We start from the raw sequence: 21,859 nt of genomic DNA on the forward strand, positions 1-21,859 counted from the left end.
TCCATTGGTTAGTTTATTTGTAAAATACATTTAATCCCTTTATATTTGGGCAAACCAAAGTCTACATGGAGAGAGAGAGAGACTTTCTATTGACCAGGCAGCAGCAGACTCGACTGTCAGGAACCACCAGATGGTTTTGAGGCTGAAGCCCTGACGTCACTGCCACACAATGGTCCACCTCGTCGGTCCAGGTTCCTTCGATGACGTACCAGTCACAGACATCATAATACACAGAGATGCAAGTCATTCCAACAGCCATCGTGACTTTAATTAGTACAACTGGAATTGTTACAGGACACTTCAGACCGTTTCTCTGCTCAACACGACTGCGCTAGTACGATGCGTTACGCGAGTGGGAGAGGACGCCGAGCAGTGCCTGGTCAACTGGTTTCACTGGGACGCAAGCTTCTGGGTGGCGACAGATTTAAGGCTTAAATGTGGTTACAGTCTGGACACATCAAATTAAAATGACAAAGAAGAAAATAGTCGTTTAAAACCGTTTAAAAGTCTAATAATGGTAAAATAAGTCTCCATGTTTTATACTTCTGCCACCCTTCGAAATGTTACATCACAAACCCATCTCCTCTTAAGTGGCTTTCATTGACGTTTGGGCAGCTTTTGACAGAGACTTGAACATCTGCTCTGTTAGGGGAGTGTTCAACAAGACAGCAACAACTTAGCTAACAGTTAGCACTAGGGCAATGACAGTTAGTCTGACGTATAAAGGGGGTTACACTTGAGTTTGTAAAGCGGTACAAGCAGAATAGAAGGCATTTTCCAACATTCAGGCAACCACGGACAGTGAGGTCGATGTTCGGGCGGACGGGAAGTTAGCATTGAATGCTAACGGCAACTTGAGGGACAGGGAAATTAGACAAGGCCTCGGTTATTTTTTTTATTTCCGACGAATGCGAATCATCCATCGTAAGAACAAAATGGCAGTTTCCTTTCCAATTCTCGGCATATGAACGGGGTACAGGTCAGATCAGCGGGAATGAGAGCGCATTTTCTGGGAAATAGACTCGTCATGCAGAGCGACCAGCACGATGGGAGGCAGAAAGAACCCGCGACAGACATCAGGCCACTGAGACTTTGGTTCAAGCTTCCGAGATTTGCACCCGCAACCCCTCAGTCCCTGCAGAAATGACGTGTTTGATAGGAAGACAACACTGTGGTTAGTTGGTGAGCTGAAGCCAGCGGGTGAAGCGGCTCTGATCTACCGTCTTCTTCAGTGGAGGGGAAAAGAAGCAGGATGCAGGAAGGTTACAGTTTCTACAGTTCTACTACACCCATGCTCAGGCAGTCATAAAGCACTGTTAATAGATATATTATGTACAGTTTATACATCAAACAGTGAAAAAACATCTAGGAACCGAGAGTACAAGAAGGTAACAAGCATAAAAAACAACTATGAGCTAAAACAAAGAGCGCGCCGGCTGGACTGCACTGCTGTATGACACTACCTCAGGTTAGAAGACAGATGAAAAGGTCTCCAGAATGAAACAGAAAGAATTATGGACGGCTATGAAAAAATAAAAAATGGGAGTGTCGTCTTCATCCAGCAAGCTAAATATGTTTCTGCTTATAAAAGAAGTGAGAAAAAAAAACAAACTGCCGGTCATTTATCCTTCATTAGCAGCTTGGATGATGGAGCACTTTAGTAGACCGGGCTGTTGCGGATCCCGCAGCACAACACCATGCTGAAGATCATCTCGAAGATCTGGGAAAAGAGAGCGCACGGAGACAAACGTTAATTTGACACTTCCATTTGCAGATATGAACCATCATCTCCTTTCTGTTCAAGGCTTCAATACATGAACTGTGTGTCATACAGTTCATGCTTGGTAGTACAGCTAACAGATACAACAGCGCCCCCAAGTGGTGCAAAACAACAACAAGAACATTTTTATGTAGAGAAATAACTAGTCCACTAGAAATTAATCGAATTGAAGAATTTGTGGTTAATTAATCTCAGTTATTCTCAGTTTAATATGATATATTAATAAGAATATTTGCCACAGGAAGGCACAATTTTCAATTGGAATGAATGTGGTATATTACTGAATCAAATGATGGAGCCAAACATACATGTAAACAACAAAATATTGTTTATTTTGCATCAGTTTGACAATGGCACAATAAATGGCGGCTACATTCAACTTTCTATATCACCTAACTAAAGCTCTTTTTATGTCTTGAAAATATTTGAATAAGAATTTCAATGTTATAAAAATTTCAAGTCCATTCAGAGTGGTGGAAACCCTGGTCATTGTGTTGTGAAAAATCTGCCTGAACCAAAGCAAACAGATGCTTTTGTTTGCTTTTGTTCAGGGATGATTCCTCGGTGTTTGTTGTTGTTGTTCTCATCCTAGCTGCCACGTGTCTTGTGCATCAGTGGGATCAGTGGAGCAGGAACTGACAAAGGTTCCTTGTTGTCCGTGTTGTTTGTTTCATGAGTCAGTCTCCATGCTGGAGCCCCTTTTCCAAACTAGTTTAGAAGTGATCCTCATGCATTTTTAAGCCCTTCTACGGCACAGACAGCACCACTGCACCTGCGGCTTATATAGGAACAAGATCTGTTTTCCTTCTTAAAGTTAGTGGGTCGGGCTAATATTCCAGAATTTACAGTAGTTATTTGGGCGCCACTGTGTTCTAGAATAACTGCTTCATTCATTTAAAGCGTTAAAGGACACTACAACTCACCATAATAACAGCAACCACCAAGGCAGCGATGCCAATCAGGTAAATCTTGTCAGAAAACAAGTCCTGGATCTTGTCGTGGCAGCTCTGGAGGTGGAGACGGCAGCATGTCACTTCATGTCTTATAAAAAAACCAAAACACTTTTCATTCTCTCCCTCATAATAAAAATGATGTTAAAGAACAACAAAAAAAACATCTGATCCACATGAGCCAATTGACTTGTAGGCAAACACGTGCTGACAAATAAGACATAAATAATGCATGATAAAATATCAGAAACAGGAAAGAAACTAAACTGAGAACGGGCCTGAGATTCGAGTCTTTTTGCATCACTTAATGGCTTCCTGTGTAGACACAGCCGGTCACTGATGCAGACAGAGACTTGAGAGACTTACAAACGTGCTGCCAGAGCTGGGGCAGATGTCAGTCAGGCCCATGGTGTCGGTTAGGCGGGTCAGAAACCCGGTTCCCTTCCCTTTTCCACAGCAGTTCAGCTGCAACACACGGATGATGAGAGTCAAAACAACGTCAAGAAGACTTGTGGTCTTAATCTCATTATTATCAAGGCACACGCAGCGCAGTACTCGTGCTTCAAATAATACATTAATTACAAAATTATGAATATGTTTATTTATAGAATGCACGGCATGAAATATTTTCTGAGCTAATTAATAGCTGCATTTAAGTCACATGCATTTAAACTCTTCTCCGTGGGATTACTACACATCTATTCTGAGCAACAGATAAAATGTTTTCTCTGCAGGCCGAAAACAGCAAGATTGCAATGGCACATATGTGACCAGTAGGCCAATCAGACAGCAAGGGAGCGACAGACCAGACAAGTCGATGCTATGCGCTCTCTGCTCCCATCTAACCATAACACTTACTAGCATCCTAGCATTGGGAGCATCAGTGGACCCGATAAAAAAGTCAAACCCAGATTTTGAAGCAGAGGTGACTCTTCCACAGTACATGTGAGGCTTCATGAAACAGTATCGCAGGGTTGATGAAACAGTGCCCTGATCTTTAGAGGCCACTAGATGGCGCTCTTGGTTTAGAAATGCTGTGAATGATCATACCGACTCATGGAAGAGTTTGAGCACGGAGGCTGCTTTCTTGGTCTCCTGGTCGGTGAGTCCCTGAGTCATGGCTTTGTCATACACCGAGTCGTAGAAGTTGATGACTTCCTTCGACACCTGAAACACATAGGTACACAAGTTCAATAGATTTGTTTTTATTTGTTTGCGATCACTTTCCCATGACAGAAACAAAGGAAGGAACAGCTCATGAGATGCTAGATAGTCTGTGAGCTATGGAATAATTTCAGAGGCACATGAGTCATTCAAAATCTAAAGGTGCATTTTTACAAAAAATATCCATTGTTATAGTGACTCTACACAAAAACTACTTCACTGACATTCACAAGCTCATGGAAAGTCATGCATTCCAGTGATAAGGCGAATGACTTCTGCTTTAGCGGATACATTATTATTACACTGTAAATAATTAGCTTTAAAACTATTATTTTAATCACTAGCAACCAGGTGGTCAGATTATTAATATTCTCTCATCAGTGATGTTGTGTCCCTGACCAACTCAAAGCTAAATATTAGGTCATAAATTCATGTGCCGTCACATGGACCACAGAATGAAGGAAGAAAGTGCTATTAACTAGTGATGGGTAGATGAGGCTTCATGAAACAGCAGGGTTGATGAAACGTGTCCTCATTTTCAGAGGCCACTAGATGGCGCTCTTGGTTTAGAAATGATGTGAGGTTTCATTGAAGTAGTTGTTCAAACATTTTTGCAGCCGACAGCACCATCTGGTGGCCTCTGTAAATCAGGACTGTGTCGTGAAACCACATTGACCCGTCACTACTGTTAACATTGTCTTGTGTTTGTGTCTCACCGTGTCTTTGTGCATGAAGCCCCAGATTCCAGCTCCCACCCCGCAGGCGAACAGAATGACCAGACAGGCGAAGAACTGTGGAAACAGATGAGACGAAATTGGACGCAGGCTTTTGCTTGAGTCGATGAAATCAAAATAAAGGAGAGTATGACTCACAGTTCCCAGCAGACACTGGGACTCCTGGATGGCACCATAGCAACCAAGGAAGCCGACCACCATCATCACAGCCCCGATAGCGATCAGGATGTGGACACCTGCACAACAAATACCCAGCTTTTAAGCATCTGGTCTAAACGATCAACTTACATTGTTCAGACATTCAAAACCACCAAGGCACTATGACTGCAGTAACAGCCCCCGGACAGCAGAGAGCCCTGTTGTTTACCTTGGCTATAGAGCGAGTGAGTAATGGCACATTCTTGAAGAGAAGTCTTAGTTTCATTTCTCCTCATTTCTCCCAAAGAACACTCATCCTCACCAGTATCCACTCCACTATCCAAAGAGTGCAGGTTAATATTTCAGTGTGGGGCAAACACCACAGGGCTGTTAATCCACTCCAACAACCAGTTAGTTTTCACACGGCAGTCTATCCCCTAGACAGTCGGGGTGGAAGCCGGAGAGAGAAAAGAACTCCAGTCAAAGAGCTGGTGAAAGGTGGTGTCAGACACGGAAGCTGGAAAATGTCTGGTCGAGAACAGAGAGGAGAATGTGGGCCGAGCGGACACTGAACTAAAGAGAAAAGATTAAACTTTTTGTACTTGATCTGGAGTCTAACCAACGAATCAATCCTAGTAGTTTCCTATTTTTAATATACGCTACAAAAGCACAACTGAGGACCCACTACTGCGTCCAGTGAAGCCAAAATATTTGGTTTTACATTGTCAAACAGGCTCCTATGCCACTGAGCCGATGAAGGCAGGGTGATACGCGTTGTGTTCAACATTGTAACAAGTGGAATTACCCAGTAAAGCGTCACTTCTACACAGATTATCTCATGGATGACTGAACTACTGACTACATCAGCCACCTCTCCTATCCGTGATCACTTTCCTGATGGTTATGTCATAGGAGTTTGTCGAGAAAGACAAAGTAAACATGTCATTTTATCTGATTTTCTGCTCAAATTATGGCTTCAATTTTTTACATTCTTTTTGCAAACCTTATTGTACACAACAGAATAGCTATCTTGTGACGATACATGTGTTACTGTGATACGATACGGATCCCAATACAGGACTGTGCGTGAAAACCAGTTTATTATTATGAGGTCAATCCAGTTATAGTTTCAGTTTAATTTCACACAGAGGACTGAATCGCTCCCTGAATCAACAAATTAACTCCAGTATACAAAAAGTTGCAAAATGCAGTAGCATATCTAAGCATCTATGCATTAAATAGTGATCTAGCCGACTTAAAACATCATGACAATATCACACAAACAAGTATATGGGCATGTCAATATTTTCTTATACCCCTAAAGCATCAGGTACCCGTTGAAATTTCTGGCTTTCAAAATAAAGAAATACAACTGAAAAGCAAACAGCCCATAGCAAAAGAAAGAATGAAAATATCATGACAACTATTATCATGAACAAATGCCAATTATATTTGAATGATATTTGAATGAAAGAGCGCTGGTAGCACCAGTCGCTCGTGACGTCCTCAATATGCCCAAATCCAACAGCTGTTTTTTAAAACAGAATTAAAACAGAAAGAGAGCAAAAAAGAACATCACGGCAAACAACCTGAACGATAACAGAAAATGGTCTCGTCATTAGGCAAAACTCCTCGGAAACAGATGATTATATTCTAACAAGTATAATGGGATTAAAGAGACGTTATGATGTTGGTAATGGTCTGCGCACAGCAACAGCAGCCTGTTTCTCCTGCTATGCTGGGATCAGGCCGGGAGTGGAGCTCTGCCATCACTGCTCCTGCCCGTCCGTTGGGACATAATTCGATTTTAAACCACTAAATGGTGCACTATCACGCACACACCCCACCCCATATTTACTCCGCACACAGAACCACACGCACTCACATACACCAACGTTAATTTTGAAATCGATATGCTGGCAAGTGACCAAGTTGCCCTCCATTTCCAGGCGGACTCCAGGCTCTTCCTTCCTCCACCACCTTTTCCATCTCACTGTCTGAGCGCACCAGAAGCCCTCTCTCTGCCCATTTGATGCCCTCAATAATTTCATTTACCACCGCCATCATGTCATATTTAACAGCCTGCAACTCATGGAACTGAAACAAAAACAAAGTAAATATCAACTACTGGGAAAGTAGTTACACAAAATACACAAAATGCTTTGTGTAACTTCTGCATTTTTACAGAATAAAAAAGATTCATAAATAGTTATGCTTCTGCAAACCAGACAGCAAGGTGAAACAAGATGATGACGACACAAACCAAAGACCACATGACCCTCTAATACGTTAACCAGATGTGGAGCCTGCTGCTAAAATTACCCGGCTATTGTATACCACACAATGTGCGCTTACCATGTTGGTATGTCCTGTTTCTCATGATGTTTAGACGTTAATTATGACATAGAGGAAAGTAATGTAGAATAGCTCTCTCAATGCAGTCACGCTTCCTGCAGTTGCAGACCAGTAAAGGGCCCATCAGATCATGTTATATTGCTGTCTGACGTTTAGTATAGTCAGGTACTACTTTGCACCAACAGATGGCAGACACCTGTAACTTTCTTCTGTCTATTGAAAGTTGTGACGTAAATACTGTAGTGACACCAGCGAACCCGCACGACGTCCACAAACAGCACATACTGGACCAGATGCTTTGCTTCACCGGGTCTGGGGACAGGTCAAACACTGCTTGTTGGGAATGAAAAAAAAAGTGGCAATAGCAGCAGATGCAGTAGCAGCTGCAGGTCAAAATAGAGTGTGAATAGCAGTGGAGGAGCAGTGGTGTTTATGGCCACCACCGTGAGCTGTGATGCCTAGCCAGCAACATGTTGCTTGAGAGATTATCATATCTGTAAAAATTCTGTAATTCACTAGACCCACCGATTGGTGAGGGAATTTACTTCCACCCCAAACTTTGGGTCACACTCGAGATATTTCTCTTTTACAGTGTGCCTTCATATCTAACTGTTTTCAGTCTACTACCTTTAGAAATGTTGTTTCCACCACATACTAACAAGTGTGGCACGCCGCCACGGCTTAAATCAGAGCCGCCATGCTTTCATAAAAATGGTCTCTTTTTAAGGATGAAATCTCATGTGATCGAACGTATTACAATGAAATGGAAATATCAAAACCAACAAATAACATACAGCATGGAAGTGGACATGAACATGGTGGTTTTTGGAGTGTTTTTTATGGAAAAAAATCCCCCCAAAAACATCATTATGACTGAAGTCCATTGCTCTGGGAACTCGAGTCGTGTACCCGGTCAGACATACAAAACGGACTTGAGACAGGCAAAGCCGTCTCATTATGAGGGAAGCCCAGCTACGACAAATTGTCACCTGAAGCGCAATAGGTGTGGCATAAAAGTTTATTCAATTGTACGTTGTCTTATGAAGTCAAGTGTCCAAAAAAAGTCTTCATGAGGTCATTCTAGAAAGAAGTAAAATAACCTCATTATCTCTTTGCCCTTCAGTGTGCTAATGCGTGTTTACATACCGGGTTCGTTTCCACTTTTAACCCCCCAAAACACAGTCATGCAATGACATGTCCGAGGCGACAGATAAGCAACATACAGCAGATGCTGGTAGCGACGGAGAACGCAGTACAGATTCTGGTATCTGATGCTCTGTTACACAAGAAGACGTGGAACATGGCTCGTCTCAGTTTACAATTCCGCCCCCACGCATCTTTTTGATTTCGAAACCTGCCCGCACATTCAGAAAATCCCTGTCAATGGATAGCGCTCTGACTCAGATGCTATTTATACGGTGTATAGGTCAAGACCAACCGAAAATTGCCACTCCAGTGTTGTTTGAGGGGGCGGGAGAGAAGGGCTGAGCGGTCATTTCTGCGGTAATTTTAGATCACATTAACATACACACATACAGTTTTTGAGATGATATGACCAAGATGCCTTCGAAATTGACAAGACTCTTCAAAGAACACAACCTGATGGAAGAGAACATTAGGACATTTAACGTCCTGTAATTTTTACTGATAACAAACGTGAGTAACATGAGCAAACGGGACGTTCAGAAGCCAGCGACTGGATTCAGAAATGAGTGGGCAGCTGCTGGCTAATTGTGAGCATGTCGAGAAGCAGATGTGGGGCTCAGTACTGAAAAGTTCCAGGCAACAGGGCAATGGAGACCGAGCACAGGGGCACAAATGCCAGATCGAGATAGATTGGCGGGAAGAGTGGGAGTGGAAAAGGGAAGGAAAAAAACAGAATGACTTGAAGACTAACCACAACCAGAAGGGGAAACGAAGGGGAGGAGGGCAGTGGAAAGAAAGAAGGAGAAGAAAACTTTCACAGAGGAGGGAGGAGGAGGGGTGGGGCCGCTGAGGAGGAGGCAGGGTAGGGAAGGAGGGCCAAGTGAGGAATTTTTTCCTAAACCGAGAGGGCTTTTTCGCCTCTGGAATGAGAGGGAGGCTTTATGTAATGGTAGGAGGCTTCATTAAGGCTGCTGGAGAGAATGTACAAGAGGTTCTGCTCGCTTGTGGTGAGGGGGTTTTTCACTTCGCCACAGCTATGCTGCTTCATAGCAAGACAAAAGGGCTGCCAACAACACCTTCATCAACAGAACTGAAGAAAAAAAGAAAGCGAGTCGATTTACTTAAAAGATATCTGACGCAAACTAAAGCAATGGTTTAACTGCAGGCTTTGTTTGCGAAGACAAGAGAAGCAGGAGCAGTGGAAAGCCCTGACTCCAGGACCTTTGTGTCCAAGTGAATCCCTTATGGAGGCTGCGAGCAACTCCTCATGACACACGCAGTTATTCCACATTGAAGCAAACTTTCCCAAAAAATAAAAAAAATAAAAATCACACCCAAAATAACGACCAAGAGGTTGTATAACACTAAAGGGCAACATTCACAGCCCGACGTCCCATGTCTCTTACGGGTCACTACTGCTCCAACTTGCCTGCACTCTCCTCTTCACCTCCCTTATTTCTGTCTTCTACTGTGGACTGATCCCCAATACTGCATTTCTAACAGATAACGCCAATCTTATCTTCTCCCGAGGAGACAAATGACTCAGGGTGACGCAAATGCAAAGTCCTTGTTTGTTCAGAGTTGTGTCATCTTTCACTAGTGCTCACAGACACCTGGGGGCCCAATCTACTGCCATCATCGACAATTTCACACCAACCTCTTATGTGCAGATGAGTGGCCTCACTCTGCAGTACAGGCTCGCATGTGTGAGTACTCAAGAGTAACCGGACACATTCCATTACAGTCCATTATCCAGCTAAAATGTTGTATACTCCTGCCTTTTCCAGCTTGAAAGATCCCAGGAATGTTTGTCTAAAAACGAGTATGTACACAATCAATTTAATGGATTTAATGTTTATAACCATCAAGCTGCATCTTGAATGACCAGCAGGTTTTCCCATTAATATTCCTGAATTAATAGTCACTTGACAGTCTTTTCCAACCGGTGTGCCGCGAGAGAGTGTCAGGTGAGCCGCGGGAAATGATCCAGTTTCACCTCATTTGTGCGGAGATAGAGGTGAGCCATATGATGACATTAAATCATGGACTAGAATGTGTTCACCATCTACCTACATGAGGAGATGAAACGGCTTCGGTCATATCTTTCTATCTATGCGGTGCTGCGTGCGCCGGTCAAATGCACAACATCCAGTTGTTTTTAATCCTGATGTGCCTCCAAGCTGACCACACATCTTCACAGCAGAATGACAGAGAGTTCCTTGTCGGACGCGTCACGCCAAAGACTCTCTGCACCGCAGCGCTAACAAGAGCTAACGGCAAACTTGATGTCTCACATCAAAACTTTGACACTCGTAGACTAGTTTGTTTCGTGGAGTAATAGTTGGCTAAAAACGAAATGACTCGGGTGCCATTTTTCTGCTGCGATTTTTAAACAAACATTATTTATTTGGGCAAATAGCATGCCAATATGGCCGTAGACGTGATATATCACCGAAAACATTTCATTAAATTCAATTTTGTGTTGCAGAGAAAAGAGTCCGATTCAATACCGATCTCAGACTGTAGCAGCAGCGTGTGTGTGGCTTGATGAGGGAGGGAACTGAATGACTCGCTGCAGTCGATAATGACTACGTTAAACAAATTACACAGCACCAGTGTAGTACAGATCAGACTAACGTTAAAGATTAGACAAACACTAAATCAAATTTGCTGAAGCTGATTCAAGTACGACAATACAAATCTCATGTATCTGGACAGAAAACTGCACAAGCTTTAAAAACATTACATTTTTTCATGTGCCTTTTTGAATCCAATTTGCTTCTGGAGGCAGAAGACTTAATGAAGTGACCACTTCATTGGGTACTTAATTATCACTGACGATTTATTCCCCACATGTCGAGCTTGTATCCAGACAGCACAATTGGTGTTTACCGTTCACTGAGCACAAATGTGCGTGCAACTATTATTTTATTTCAGGGAAAACAAACTTTTACCATGCTGTCAAACAGCACAACATCACATTTGAAAGTTATATTAGGGGTTTAGATCGACTTCCTGGCAGGCAGTGTCAATGTCAAACTATCATCGTTCAATCAACGTTCACATGAAGATGGTGTCTATCATCTATGACATTCCATTTACGCCGTTCTATGCACATTTTATTAATATTGACGACTGCTGATCACTCTGACAATACACACTAAGAGAACATTAATAATTCACATTGATGCATTATCATTAGACATGTCAATGTGTCAGCACATTTAAGAGATATTTATCACAGAGCAAGAGAGAATACTATTTATCAGTAGTTCATATTAATATTTAATGCTTCAGCTATTTATTTCAATTGAATATACTTAACAGGACACAACCCTGGATTTCCTACTTCTGTATGTCTTAAACATTGAACTGTTGTTCTCCATTATATGAAAACATTTAACATCAGAAACATATCCACGTCATAGCTCCAGCGAAGAGATATTTTCAAACTAATACAAGAATGCATTTGAGACTCAGTGACCCAATGTCCCTCCTGTCCATGCGAGAAAGCCCCTCCTACTCCTCTCTACTCAGTGTTGGTGAACATTTGGACCAGTCACAAGTGACCAACAGACAAAAAATAGAAGAAAAAATGAAGTAACCCGGGCCCCAGGTGGGAAACCGCTGCAAGTATTTCACTTCAGCAGGGTGGTTTGTGTACACGTGCTTCGCTCACATTGGCAGGTATTCAAAGTTCAAATCTTTCCAGTAGTCCGCATGAAGTGGACTCATTTTTGGGAATTGAATTTTTAATTGGGGAAGGGGCGAGGGGTGACATTTATCAGCGACACAACATTAAGTTGTTTAAATTAAGTGACTGTATGAATACAGTCTGATAACGTCTGAATTTAGCTCACACCACCCTCAGAGATAATCTGGACAGAGCATCTTGTTAGGGGGTCACCAATCTCATTTAAACTTGGATCTTGACCAGGCCTATCCTGCTGAGACAATAACACAGTGGCACGCCCACGAATAAAAGCAGAGATTAGATCTCCAGTTCAGAAACTGGTGGCCGCAAAACAGTGAAGCTGGAAAATCTCTGATTAAAGTCGCACACCTGCGAAAGCAACACTTGAAGCAGTAAGATTCATTTTAAACAGATGAAACCGTCCCTAAGAAAAATATGAATAGGATTATCCCATGTTATTTTATCACAGCATGTCAAATAAGCACTATAAAGTATAGAACTTGGTTCAACAGTGATTTTGTCAGGGCAATAAGACTTTCAGCTTCATGTCATGTCTTATCATCTGAACAAATGAACAGAATTCTCAAAGGGTATTACGTGAATGCATCAACCGTGTTACACTCATCTGTGGTCGAGAGTACAAATCGGTACAAAATGAAGAATTAATACTGAACGTAATGAGAGCAAACAAGCACAGACAATGATGATGAGGACCATACATACTGATGTAGAAGGTGTTTGGGGCCTGGGTTCCCTCATATTCAATTCCCAGAAGGCTGCTGGTCTGGGGATCGTGTCTCAGCCAAAGAGCCACGCCCAGGATGGCACCCCCGGCAAGCTGCAACACACAAAACAAAAATACATTTTAGCTGAGAATAGGTCTCCCAGATCAGAATATTTCATCCTGTAACAGGAATGGATGATGGTGCGTGAAGAAGCTCCATGGTTTTAAGTATTTATCACAGTGATTCATAAAGTTTGACTTTCATCTTCACATGTATTTAAAGTTGATTAACATGAAATAAAAAAATAAATAAAAGAATAATCAAAAGGGTTAGTTAGTCCTCCTTTGAACTACATTTAAAAAAAAAGATTTTGTTCAAATTTTTTTGTTCAATTATTGCAATCTTGCTTCTTAAAAAAATAATGTCAACACCACAAAAAGTAATACATGCATTGTTCATTTTGTAGAAATGAAATTCAACTTCCTTTCTGACGCCTTTGTATGGAGCTTCTGCCAGTGGATTCAAGTTCAGCGATCACAGGTCACAGGTCATTTGACCAATATAGGAAAGTAGAAAAGACCAAAGAATTATGTGCAAAGTGGGGTCCTGTGGGAGTTCCAGTTTAAGTCAGTTATTGATATCTATTCAGTGCTGCATGTCCACTTTTCTAACTTCTGTTTACGTTTCCTCTATTATTTAATTTGGCATTAAATTGCGTATGTGTAAGACGATGAGTGAGGACGAAAAAGCTAGCCTGAGCGCTAATGGAAGAACTACTGTACTTTTAGCCCAGACAATAAAGTGCTGCGGGAAACCTACGGGAAACCTACTGTATTGTGTAGGTGATGATTTGACAAACCATAAAGGCCCTGCCCTTCTCAATATGTTTTCTCTGTGAGCGTCAACAGCATATATACAGTGTAGGTTGTATACTTAGCCTCCCAGTAATTCGATCTTTGTGCTTGTTGAGTGGACATTGGAAAACTAAAAAAAGGAACCAAGAGCTGTGTGATATCTGTCATGACAATACAGTGATAGCTGATGAGAAATACATGACACAGGTTTCTTTTGGACCTGGGAATCTTACCGGATCCCATTCAAAACCCTATAATTAGCAGGATGTGGCTCTTGCAATGTCTTGTAGCTTCACCATACCCATAAACAACAGTCATGAGCCATTCAGGATGAAATGAGAATTGAACTCAAAGGTTAAAATTGGGAAAACGCTAATACACTTAATGATTTAATTATTGAAGCTGCTCGTAACTATGCGTTTCTTGGGCAGCCCTTCTGTTGTTGCCACCTCCTGCGGTTGGTTTGAGGTTAGAACATGACAGCGAGCCTTTGTTGAATTTCTTCCACGACTCTCACACTTCTCGGGGGAAACCCTGCTCATACAATGCTGTGTAGTAGCACTGGATGTGTTGTTCTTCAGGGTGGCTGACCCTGACCTAAGCCTGTCTCAGCCCCTTTGTTTGGCCCTGGACAAGTAGATCCTAAATATAACTGCTTCAGCAGAGCTGAAGTGCGGGAAAACAACCCACCATCCTTTCAGTCACTATTCTAACGTCATCATCTCCATACTAGCGAATAACTACTACAGTATGCGAGACAGAAATCGGACCCACTAGTTTGTGTGAATCAACTGGCCAGTTCAACTCCCTCCTGACCTCGTGGTGCAGCCCATTCAACAGCTTGGAACAGCAGGCTGCCTAGCAACAAGATCAACATCAAGTGCACAGAACATATACAGAGGCCCAGCCACACCACAGAATGACTTACCATCTTTAATGACCTATCAGAGGCATGTGACTGACCACAAGGGTGAGTCATGTTGTTGAGAGAAGGCTAAATAATAAATGTTTATATCACAACTAGTGTGTGCTAAACTACTGAAGACAAAACCATGCCTACTACATGGAAACATGCAGTGTTTCATTTGTGGTGACACAACACTGACTACAACCACCTTCATAAACTCGGCAATAACAAGTCCCACAAACAGCTTCACAGAAAGATCAGGAGACTCTCAGGAACATTAAAGCATGAGCCCCGCCTATGACCTCCAAATTTTGGATCATCAGTGTTAAGTGTGAGACAGTAGGCATCTGCCTCCTCCTTTTTCAGAGGCAACACGTCACAGAAAGGGGTTCCAAACAGTAAACTTTGCAGAATGGGTGTCCTTTGTAGACATAGGTGGGTGCTGTTAAAAACTTCACGATTTGATTTTGATTCTGATTCTTTAGGTTGTGATTCAAATCAGAAACAAGTGGCTACAATTGTAATTCAAAAGCTTCTATTTCAATTCAGTAAAAAGCAGAAAAGTACAAATAATGAGAGTGCTTTGTTCAGTAGTTATCTCCATGCCCTAGTGAACTTTGCTGGCATGTCACCTCAGATACTGAGCAATAAAAATATGATATTTTAAAACAAAATGTGCACATACCTTAAATAATAACTGTCTGTTCTTTAACTAAATAACTAACTCATTTGTGCATGTGACACACCAAAATAAAAACACTGAAGGAAAATGGCATGATATTTTTTTCCTCTTGGAAACATGGATGAACTTCATCTAACATTTTTGAGCAATATTATGTCTGAACCAGGTTCTTTCAATGCTGGCTATATACTTAATAGTAATGATGGGCTTATGAGGCGTCATGAAACAGTCTCTTGATTTTCAGAGAAACCACTAGATGACACTCTGCTCTAAAGTTGTTAACTTCAGGCACCTATTCGAAGTGATTTTTAAGGCAAGGACACCACCTTCGGAGCTCTGAAAATCAGGATACCATTTCATGCCTCATCAGCCCATCGCTACTAAGAAGTGTTCACAAGTAGCACTTCTCTGGGTGAATGTCAGCAGCCGTGAAACATGGACATTACAGTGGGGCAGACGCGTCACCTCTGCGTTGCGGGATCGCCGAGACACACGAATGTATAAAAGTGAGTGAGGAAGCAGCAGTGTTTCTGTTCCCTTCATGACTAATGTTTAATACTGGTTGCATAAGGTCAGAGGTTGCTCAGTTCCGTGTGTGACATCATCGGACAGATTACTCCATAGTTAACGTTTAAATTAAATGGAGTTACAACTGACTCAGTAGTCAGTCACTGGTTATGGACTTGCTAAATATCTGCGAGTCCGCCTGTGTGGATAGCTCAGACGGACTCTCAGCTACGCTCAAAAACATGACTTCACGGCAACAATACAACGTGAAATGGTGAAGTAAATCATGTGATTGCTGGGCCGATACAAGAAAACTCTCTGAAATATCATCGACACGGCACATGACTGAGAATCTCAGTAACCATATTTATTGAGCAATACTGAGAAAATAATTACTTTCGTGTATTAAAAATAAGTTCAAAACTTAAAATCTTGACCCACTTTAAGCGTTTTTAAATATGTAGGGTCCACCCCATATATACTACTTAAAGACTCAATTTAGTATGAGATACAAGGGGAGTCAGTGCCTTACAATGAGGTAACTATCCCTGCCCTGACCACTTGCCAATTCTGTGTTGGATGTTTACAAAAGATGTCATGATCCACTATGATTCATCAGCAAAAAGTGGGAGGCAATGTGTCCACAGTTTCACCCCTGGCTATAAAAAAAATCCCTTCCAATGAAACTGAGGGAAGACCTAATGTTAAAATGAGAAGTTTAACGCTCAACAGCTGACAAGTCATTCAGCACAGTCATTTTCCAAAACCACAAAACTGAGGGTGAGAACCAAATGACAACTCTTTGTGGCTTCCTGCAGAATGATTGCATTGGTGTGAAGAGAAAGTTTATTTCTTTGCCCTGTATAGAACATTCACGCTCACTCGGCTATTCCTTAAAACATCCGTCCCTTCATTTGTCCGGCTGGAATGTGCGATTTGAGCAACAGACTTTTCAGTCATAATGATGTTTCTTTTGGGATTTTTCCATTAAATAAAACACACAAAACCATCATGTCAACAGAAATGACGGGTTATCCATGTGTTTCAATGTTTCCACTAAAAGAGACTTTTTTTTTTCTTCATTTTTGTAGCGGAAACCCCGCAGAGAAAAGACATGTCAGACCCAAGCTTTCTGTACGACCTAAGATACCATCAAGGACTATTTAAAAACCCTACTGATGAAGTTATGACTTTGCCATGTGTAGCTCATTTGGCTGCTGTAATCACGCATTCCTCGGCAAGAACATTTCTCCACCAACAAAACATCAGAAAGGTTTGTTTCTCCATTATACGGTATACGGTGTGTGGTCCACGCAGTCAAAGTTCAGTCGCACATTCTATTTCTGCATGTTGCTGTGAGTGCAGGCGTTGGAGAATGTCGGACATGTTGAAGTGGAAGCTGTGGGGGATGGGGCAGGGACCTCATTTTCCCATAAGACTCCTATAACACAGCAGAGGCTTCCCTCCCAACCCCTCCTAACCTCTAACCCTCTCAGTGTCCACAGTGATTTATGGAAACAGGAGGTCTCCCCTTTTTAAAGAGGCAGGCTGTTGAATGAGCGCAGATTTCAGTGGAGGCGTCGCCACAGATGCACTGAACTTGTCTGCCCTGACAGATCAATTCACAAAGCTCTTTAGAGTAGCCAATAAAACTAAAAGCTCTAAAGTGGCCTATGTGTTAAAAAGAGAGGTGGAGCCAGTCAAAATTCTGTGATGCACTTTAAGCACATTCATCATGTTAGAATCACTTTCGGGAGTGGAGGAAACACTTCTCATTAAGGGCTTTTTCCGCATGGATAACAGGTACTTGAACATTGACGGATTGAGTTTATGGAGCTTTCTAAACCACTGAACATAAAGAGGTCAACTTAATGCGAGACAAATCAGAAAACGCTAACAGCATTAGCGGGTAACAGTGGCTAGATAGTTATCAGCAACATGGGGAACGCAAACTCCAGTAAAACAACAGAAATGACCACCATTTTGGATGCTATTTGGGTCTCAGCCACACTTAAATGTCATCACCCTGTTCAAGTGAGTCAGCATCCAGAATATAGATATACATGTGAGTACGGACTACCGTCTACCTGGCTCCTACAGCCATGCTGGCAGTGCAACTCACTTTTATTTGTCTCATAAAAGCTGCCCAAAACAAACCCCACGAGTGTCTGAAAGGTGGCGCCATGTCTCAAACTAAAACTGTTCTTGTGCCATTTTATTTCATTTGTCTTACTATGTTTCTTTCCCATTTTCCCATTCAGAGTTTGAGAGATCACAAATTTTAACATGAAAAACTCACACAAGATATTAGGAATTTGCCAAATATAGAGTGGCAGAATATAAAACCATGTTGAAATGAAATCACGTAGTGACCACACTATATACTTTAGGGTACAAACCTTTGCAACAAAGGTTCTGTTATACATCTGTGTAGAGGGAAGTGGGAGCCACTTGCACTGCCCATGATATTTTCAGAATACTTAGACTGCAATATATATTAAAATTGTATTGGGACGTAAACAAAGCACAAACAATATTCTAATACTTAGAACTTAGTCAGACCTCCCTCTCCTCAGAAACCACCTCTAGTTCTGGGAGAACTCTGGGAGAAAGGGAAAGTCTCCAGTGTGTCCAGGGTCTACCTCACAGCCTCTCCCGGTTAGACATACTCAGAACAAACACGTCCCCAGGGAGGCATCCTGGAGATGCCCTAGCCATCTCAACTGACTGTTCTCAGTGCAGTCAAGGACTGGTTCACCTTTGAGCTTGTCATATGCCTACACAGGGGAAAACCTCAGCTACCCGTCCACCATCTTCATCCACTGCTACTCAAGCAGTGGATGTCTAAGGCCACAGATGAGGATAGGAATGTATAACAATGAAAAGAGAAAAACTTATTCCTTCATCACCAATTTGTCTGTCTACTTACACCGCATCACACATCAAGGTAGTGACGCTATAAATGGCATGCACATGGCATGGGCGGATGGATGTCCGCTGATACAGATACAGACATGCACTTAGTACACTCATGCAAAACAAATAAGCGAGTTCCATAATCAATCACATAAATTGAACATCAAATAAGTGGTGGAATCAGAGGGCAAAGTGAAGCAAACCACAGAGAAAGGACAGATCCTCAAGAGCTGATGGGAAGAGTGAGGAAAATGATATATTCTGTGCCAGAAGAAATCTTTGCCAGCAACCTGAAGACAAAGTGAGAGCACAACCAATTTTGGTAACTTTCCAGGAGGACCTGATGAAATTCAAGGTGGCCAGGGCCGCCTCTTAGGCCAGGAACATCGGGATGGAGGCCCAAACCAGGATCGCATTACCAAGTAAGAAGGGACAATAACAAGTTTGTGGAATTCAAGAGCACTCATTGTCTTCCTAGCAAAGTTCAGAATTCAATTTCAAGATGGCACAGTCCAAATCTATCAAGCCCTGACAGGGTCTCCCAGTTACAGACCTTCTGGGAGAGAACTCTGAAGCTCCAACTACAATTTCTCACCTTGCCATGCATAAGGCAAATAAAGAATTATCTCAACTATAAGGTGAATTGGCTTATAGTTGATACTGCATGATATGTTCTTGATCATGTTCTCATTCTTGTTTCGGTATGTGTTCATTCACCACCCAAATGCAGATCCCCATTATGCATTTCCTTGTAAACAAAAACAATGCTGAAGATCATGTGAAAGTCATACAAAAATCTGTTTCAGCTACATGACAACTTTTCCTTCACGCATGTACAAAAAAGCTAGGCATCTGGAGTCTGTGTCAAAATGAAGAGATTCAAATTGGTTATAAACACGCTTTTGTTCTTTCCCCCAGTTCGCATCTAAATGGGATAATGCAGTCTTGTGCTCCCGTTAACTCACTCCTCCCCAAACGGATACACTGATGCAAGCTGTGGCAATGGGAATGATAACGGCGTTTCAAAACCAACACTTCCGCTCAAATCAACCATTGAAATAGTTGTCACAAGTTAATTTCCTGCCGACCAACGGACAGTAAAAATACGGAAATAATGGAGCGGTATGTCCTATTTTTTTTTTTTTTCATAAGGGCCGTTGGCAATTGCGCAAGTATTGTAGTGGGTTCCAGGAACATTATTTCCTGCATTCTGAGATGAAAGTGTTGTGTTTGCACCAAGCATGCCGCTGCAAATAAAGAGCAAGCACGCGACACATGAGTCGGATTGTTTTTGTCAGTCTCGCCACCACCACGCAGTAATAATAAGGTTAAAGAAAAAAGATCTAAAACTACAGTGCCAGCGTGTAGCGACTCAAATTTTCGCTCCAACCTTGCTAAACCAACTTATTAGATAACATTTTTTCCTTCTTTCCTTTCCAGTGGGAATGGAGGGCACAACTGTGCGCCATTAGTCTCCCTACATTTGGCGCAATTGAACATTACAATCAGGAGGGTTTGGAAGAAAAAAAAGGGGCGGGGTCAAAAAGACCAAAGCAGAAAAATGATGTCTGTGAACGTTAAACAGTACTGGACATTATAATGAGCACTGTGAAAGTAGAGCAGCCTTTTCCACATTCACGATTGTTTTGTTTTCCTTAGTGGATGCTGTGTGCAAGATGAGGCCAGATGTGGACCATGTGTGGTCCGCCTGCAGAACGCCAATTATGGCACAACACGGATTTGTCTAGACTCCTCAAAAATGTGCAGCACTCCCTTCATCATCATCACGTCGTCACCCTACACAAGGACAAACTCACACCGAGGAGGATGATGAGCAAACACCCGTCTCTTCTCATCCCTCAGCCATTGCAGCAGCCTCAGAAGTGACGTCATTGGCGGGCCACAGCCCCAGCGGCTCCTCACCAGACTGCTGATGGAATCACCAAAGTCACAGAACACTTCTCAACGCCAGCTTTCCTGCTCCTCAACACATGACTCCAAACTTGGGTCAAAGTTTCCAAGGCACAACACGTGACCTGTGCTCCGTCACCTTTAATGGATGCCATTAAAGAAGCCCAAACCTAACATGTCTCCATGACTGGTCACCAACAAAGTCTTGACTCACCAAGAATGTGCCAGCCCGTCCACTCGCACGCGCGTACGGGTGCACCCCGTATAAACAATCCACTCAGAAGGGACGAGCTAGCTAGTGCCACAATCTCGGAGGACTTAGTTTAACCCCCGCACCACAAGTTGCTTCGGGTTTAAAACCTCGTACAACTGTGAACTTCGTGTGCTCCAGCTCAAACCAATTAGAACCGCCGGTTTGGCATGTTTATCAAACGCATTTGGAGACACGAATAAACCTCATTAGCCTCCATATTCAGTGAGATGAATGAATAACAAAGGACGTCAATGTAGTTGGAGCTGAAAACATCACGCAGCAAGGCACCTGTTTTGATCATATAGACGAATATACATTCGTAACCATCCGCAGCCAGTACGTGTTTGTCATGTTTGTGCTCAGAAGAAGCAGGTACTGGGTCCTGTTTCCTTCACGATAAGCTAGCAGCCTCAACAAACCCCAGTGAGGAGGCGTCCCGACCACAAAAACACACTGTGGTCAAAGCAAACCAAAAAAACGAGCGCTTACCCAGAAGATGAAGTTGCAGACGAAAAGCAAGTACTTGATGAATTTAGTGCAGCCTTCGACTCCCATGGTGGCGCGCCGGACAAGAGCTAGTCGTCGTGGAACTGGCGGAGTGGTGTCACGCGTGTGCTCGCAGCGAGTGTAACGGGGAGACTGTGAGCAGACGAGCGCCGCGGCGGAGGCTCGGATGACGGAGGCCACACCCAGCCCCTCCCACTCTCGCTCAGCCGGACTGTGGCCCGGCACGCATGCGCGCTCTCACTCCCGAGACCGTGTCATGAGGCTGGTCTGCGAGAGGCCTGATGGTGATGGGACATTATCTCACCGTGATCTCGAATGACTTCACACTGTCCCGCCACAAGAAATAGCTGAGATAAGGCCCAGTAGATGGATTCCCTGGGGGCTTATTGATCAAGACAACGTCAGTTAGCTCAGCACAGAAAATGGCTCCACAGTGACCGTGTGCAACAGGTCGCCTGCAAGAACCAGGGGGCTTCTCAACTCAAGGTTGAATATGTCTTCAGAATCCAAAATAAAAACTAACCAGGAGGAAAGCAGCAGTGTTTTGAGCACGACCGCGATGACGTTCCTCTATGTCGCCCGCGAGAATTTCAGGCACAATATGGAAGGAAACAGAGACGTTTTGTAAACAAAATC

At 42.8% G+C, this 21,859-nt stretch overlaps 1 protein-coding gene across 1 annotated transcript; it reads right to left on the minus strand.

Moving 5' to 3' along the window:
- cd81a (CD81 molecule a) lies at positions 1-21,373 on the minus strand. Its single transcript, XM_053852799.1, has 8 exons — positions 21,206-21,373; positions 12,685-12,799; positions 4,767-4,864; positions 4,611-4,685; positions 3,781-3,897; positions 3,097-3,195; positions 2,704-2,787; positions 1-1,720 (listed from the first exon to the last, which is right to left on the minus strand). Exons 1-8 carry the CDS (start codon positions 21,269-21,271, stop codon positions 1,658-1,660), a joined length of 717 nt encoding a protein of 238 aa, XP_053708774.1. The 5' UTR covers positions 21,272-21,373; the 3' UTR covers positions 1-1,657.
- Between the last annotated feature and the right edge of the window lie 486 nt (positions 21,374-21,859).

The sequence above is a fragment of the Synchiropus splendidus genome, chromosome 1 (assembly GCF_027744825.2).
Source record: "Synchiropus splendidus isolate RoL2022-P1 chromosome 1, RoL_Sspl_1.0, whole genome shotgun sequence".
Classification (NCBI taxonomy): domain Eukaryota; kingdom Metazoa; phylum Chordata; class Actinopteri; order Syngnathiformes; family Callionymidae; genus Synchiropus; species Synchiropus splendidus.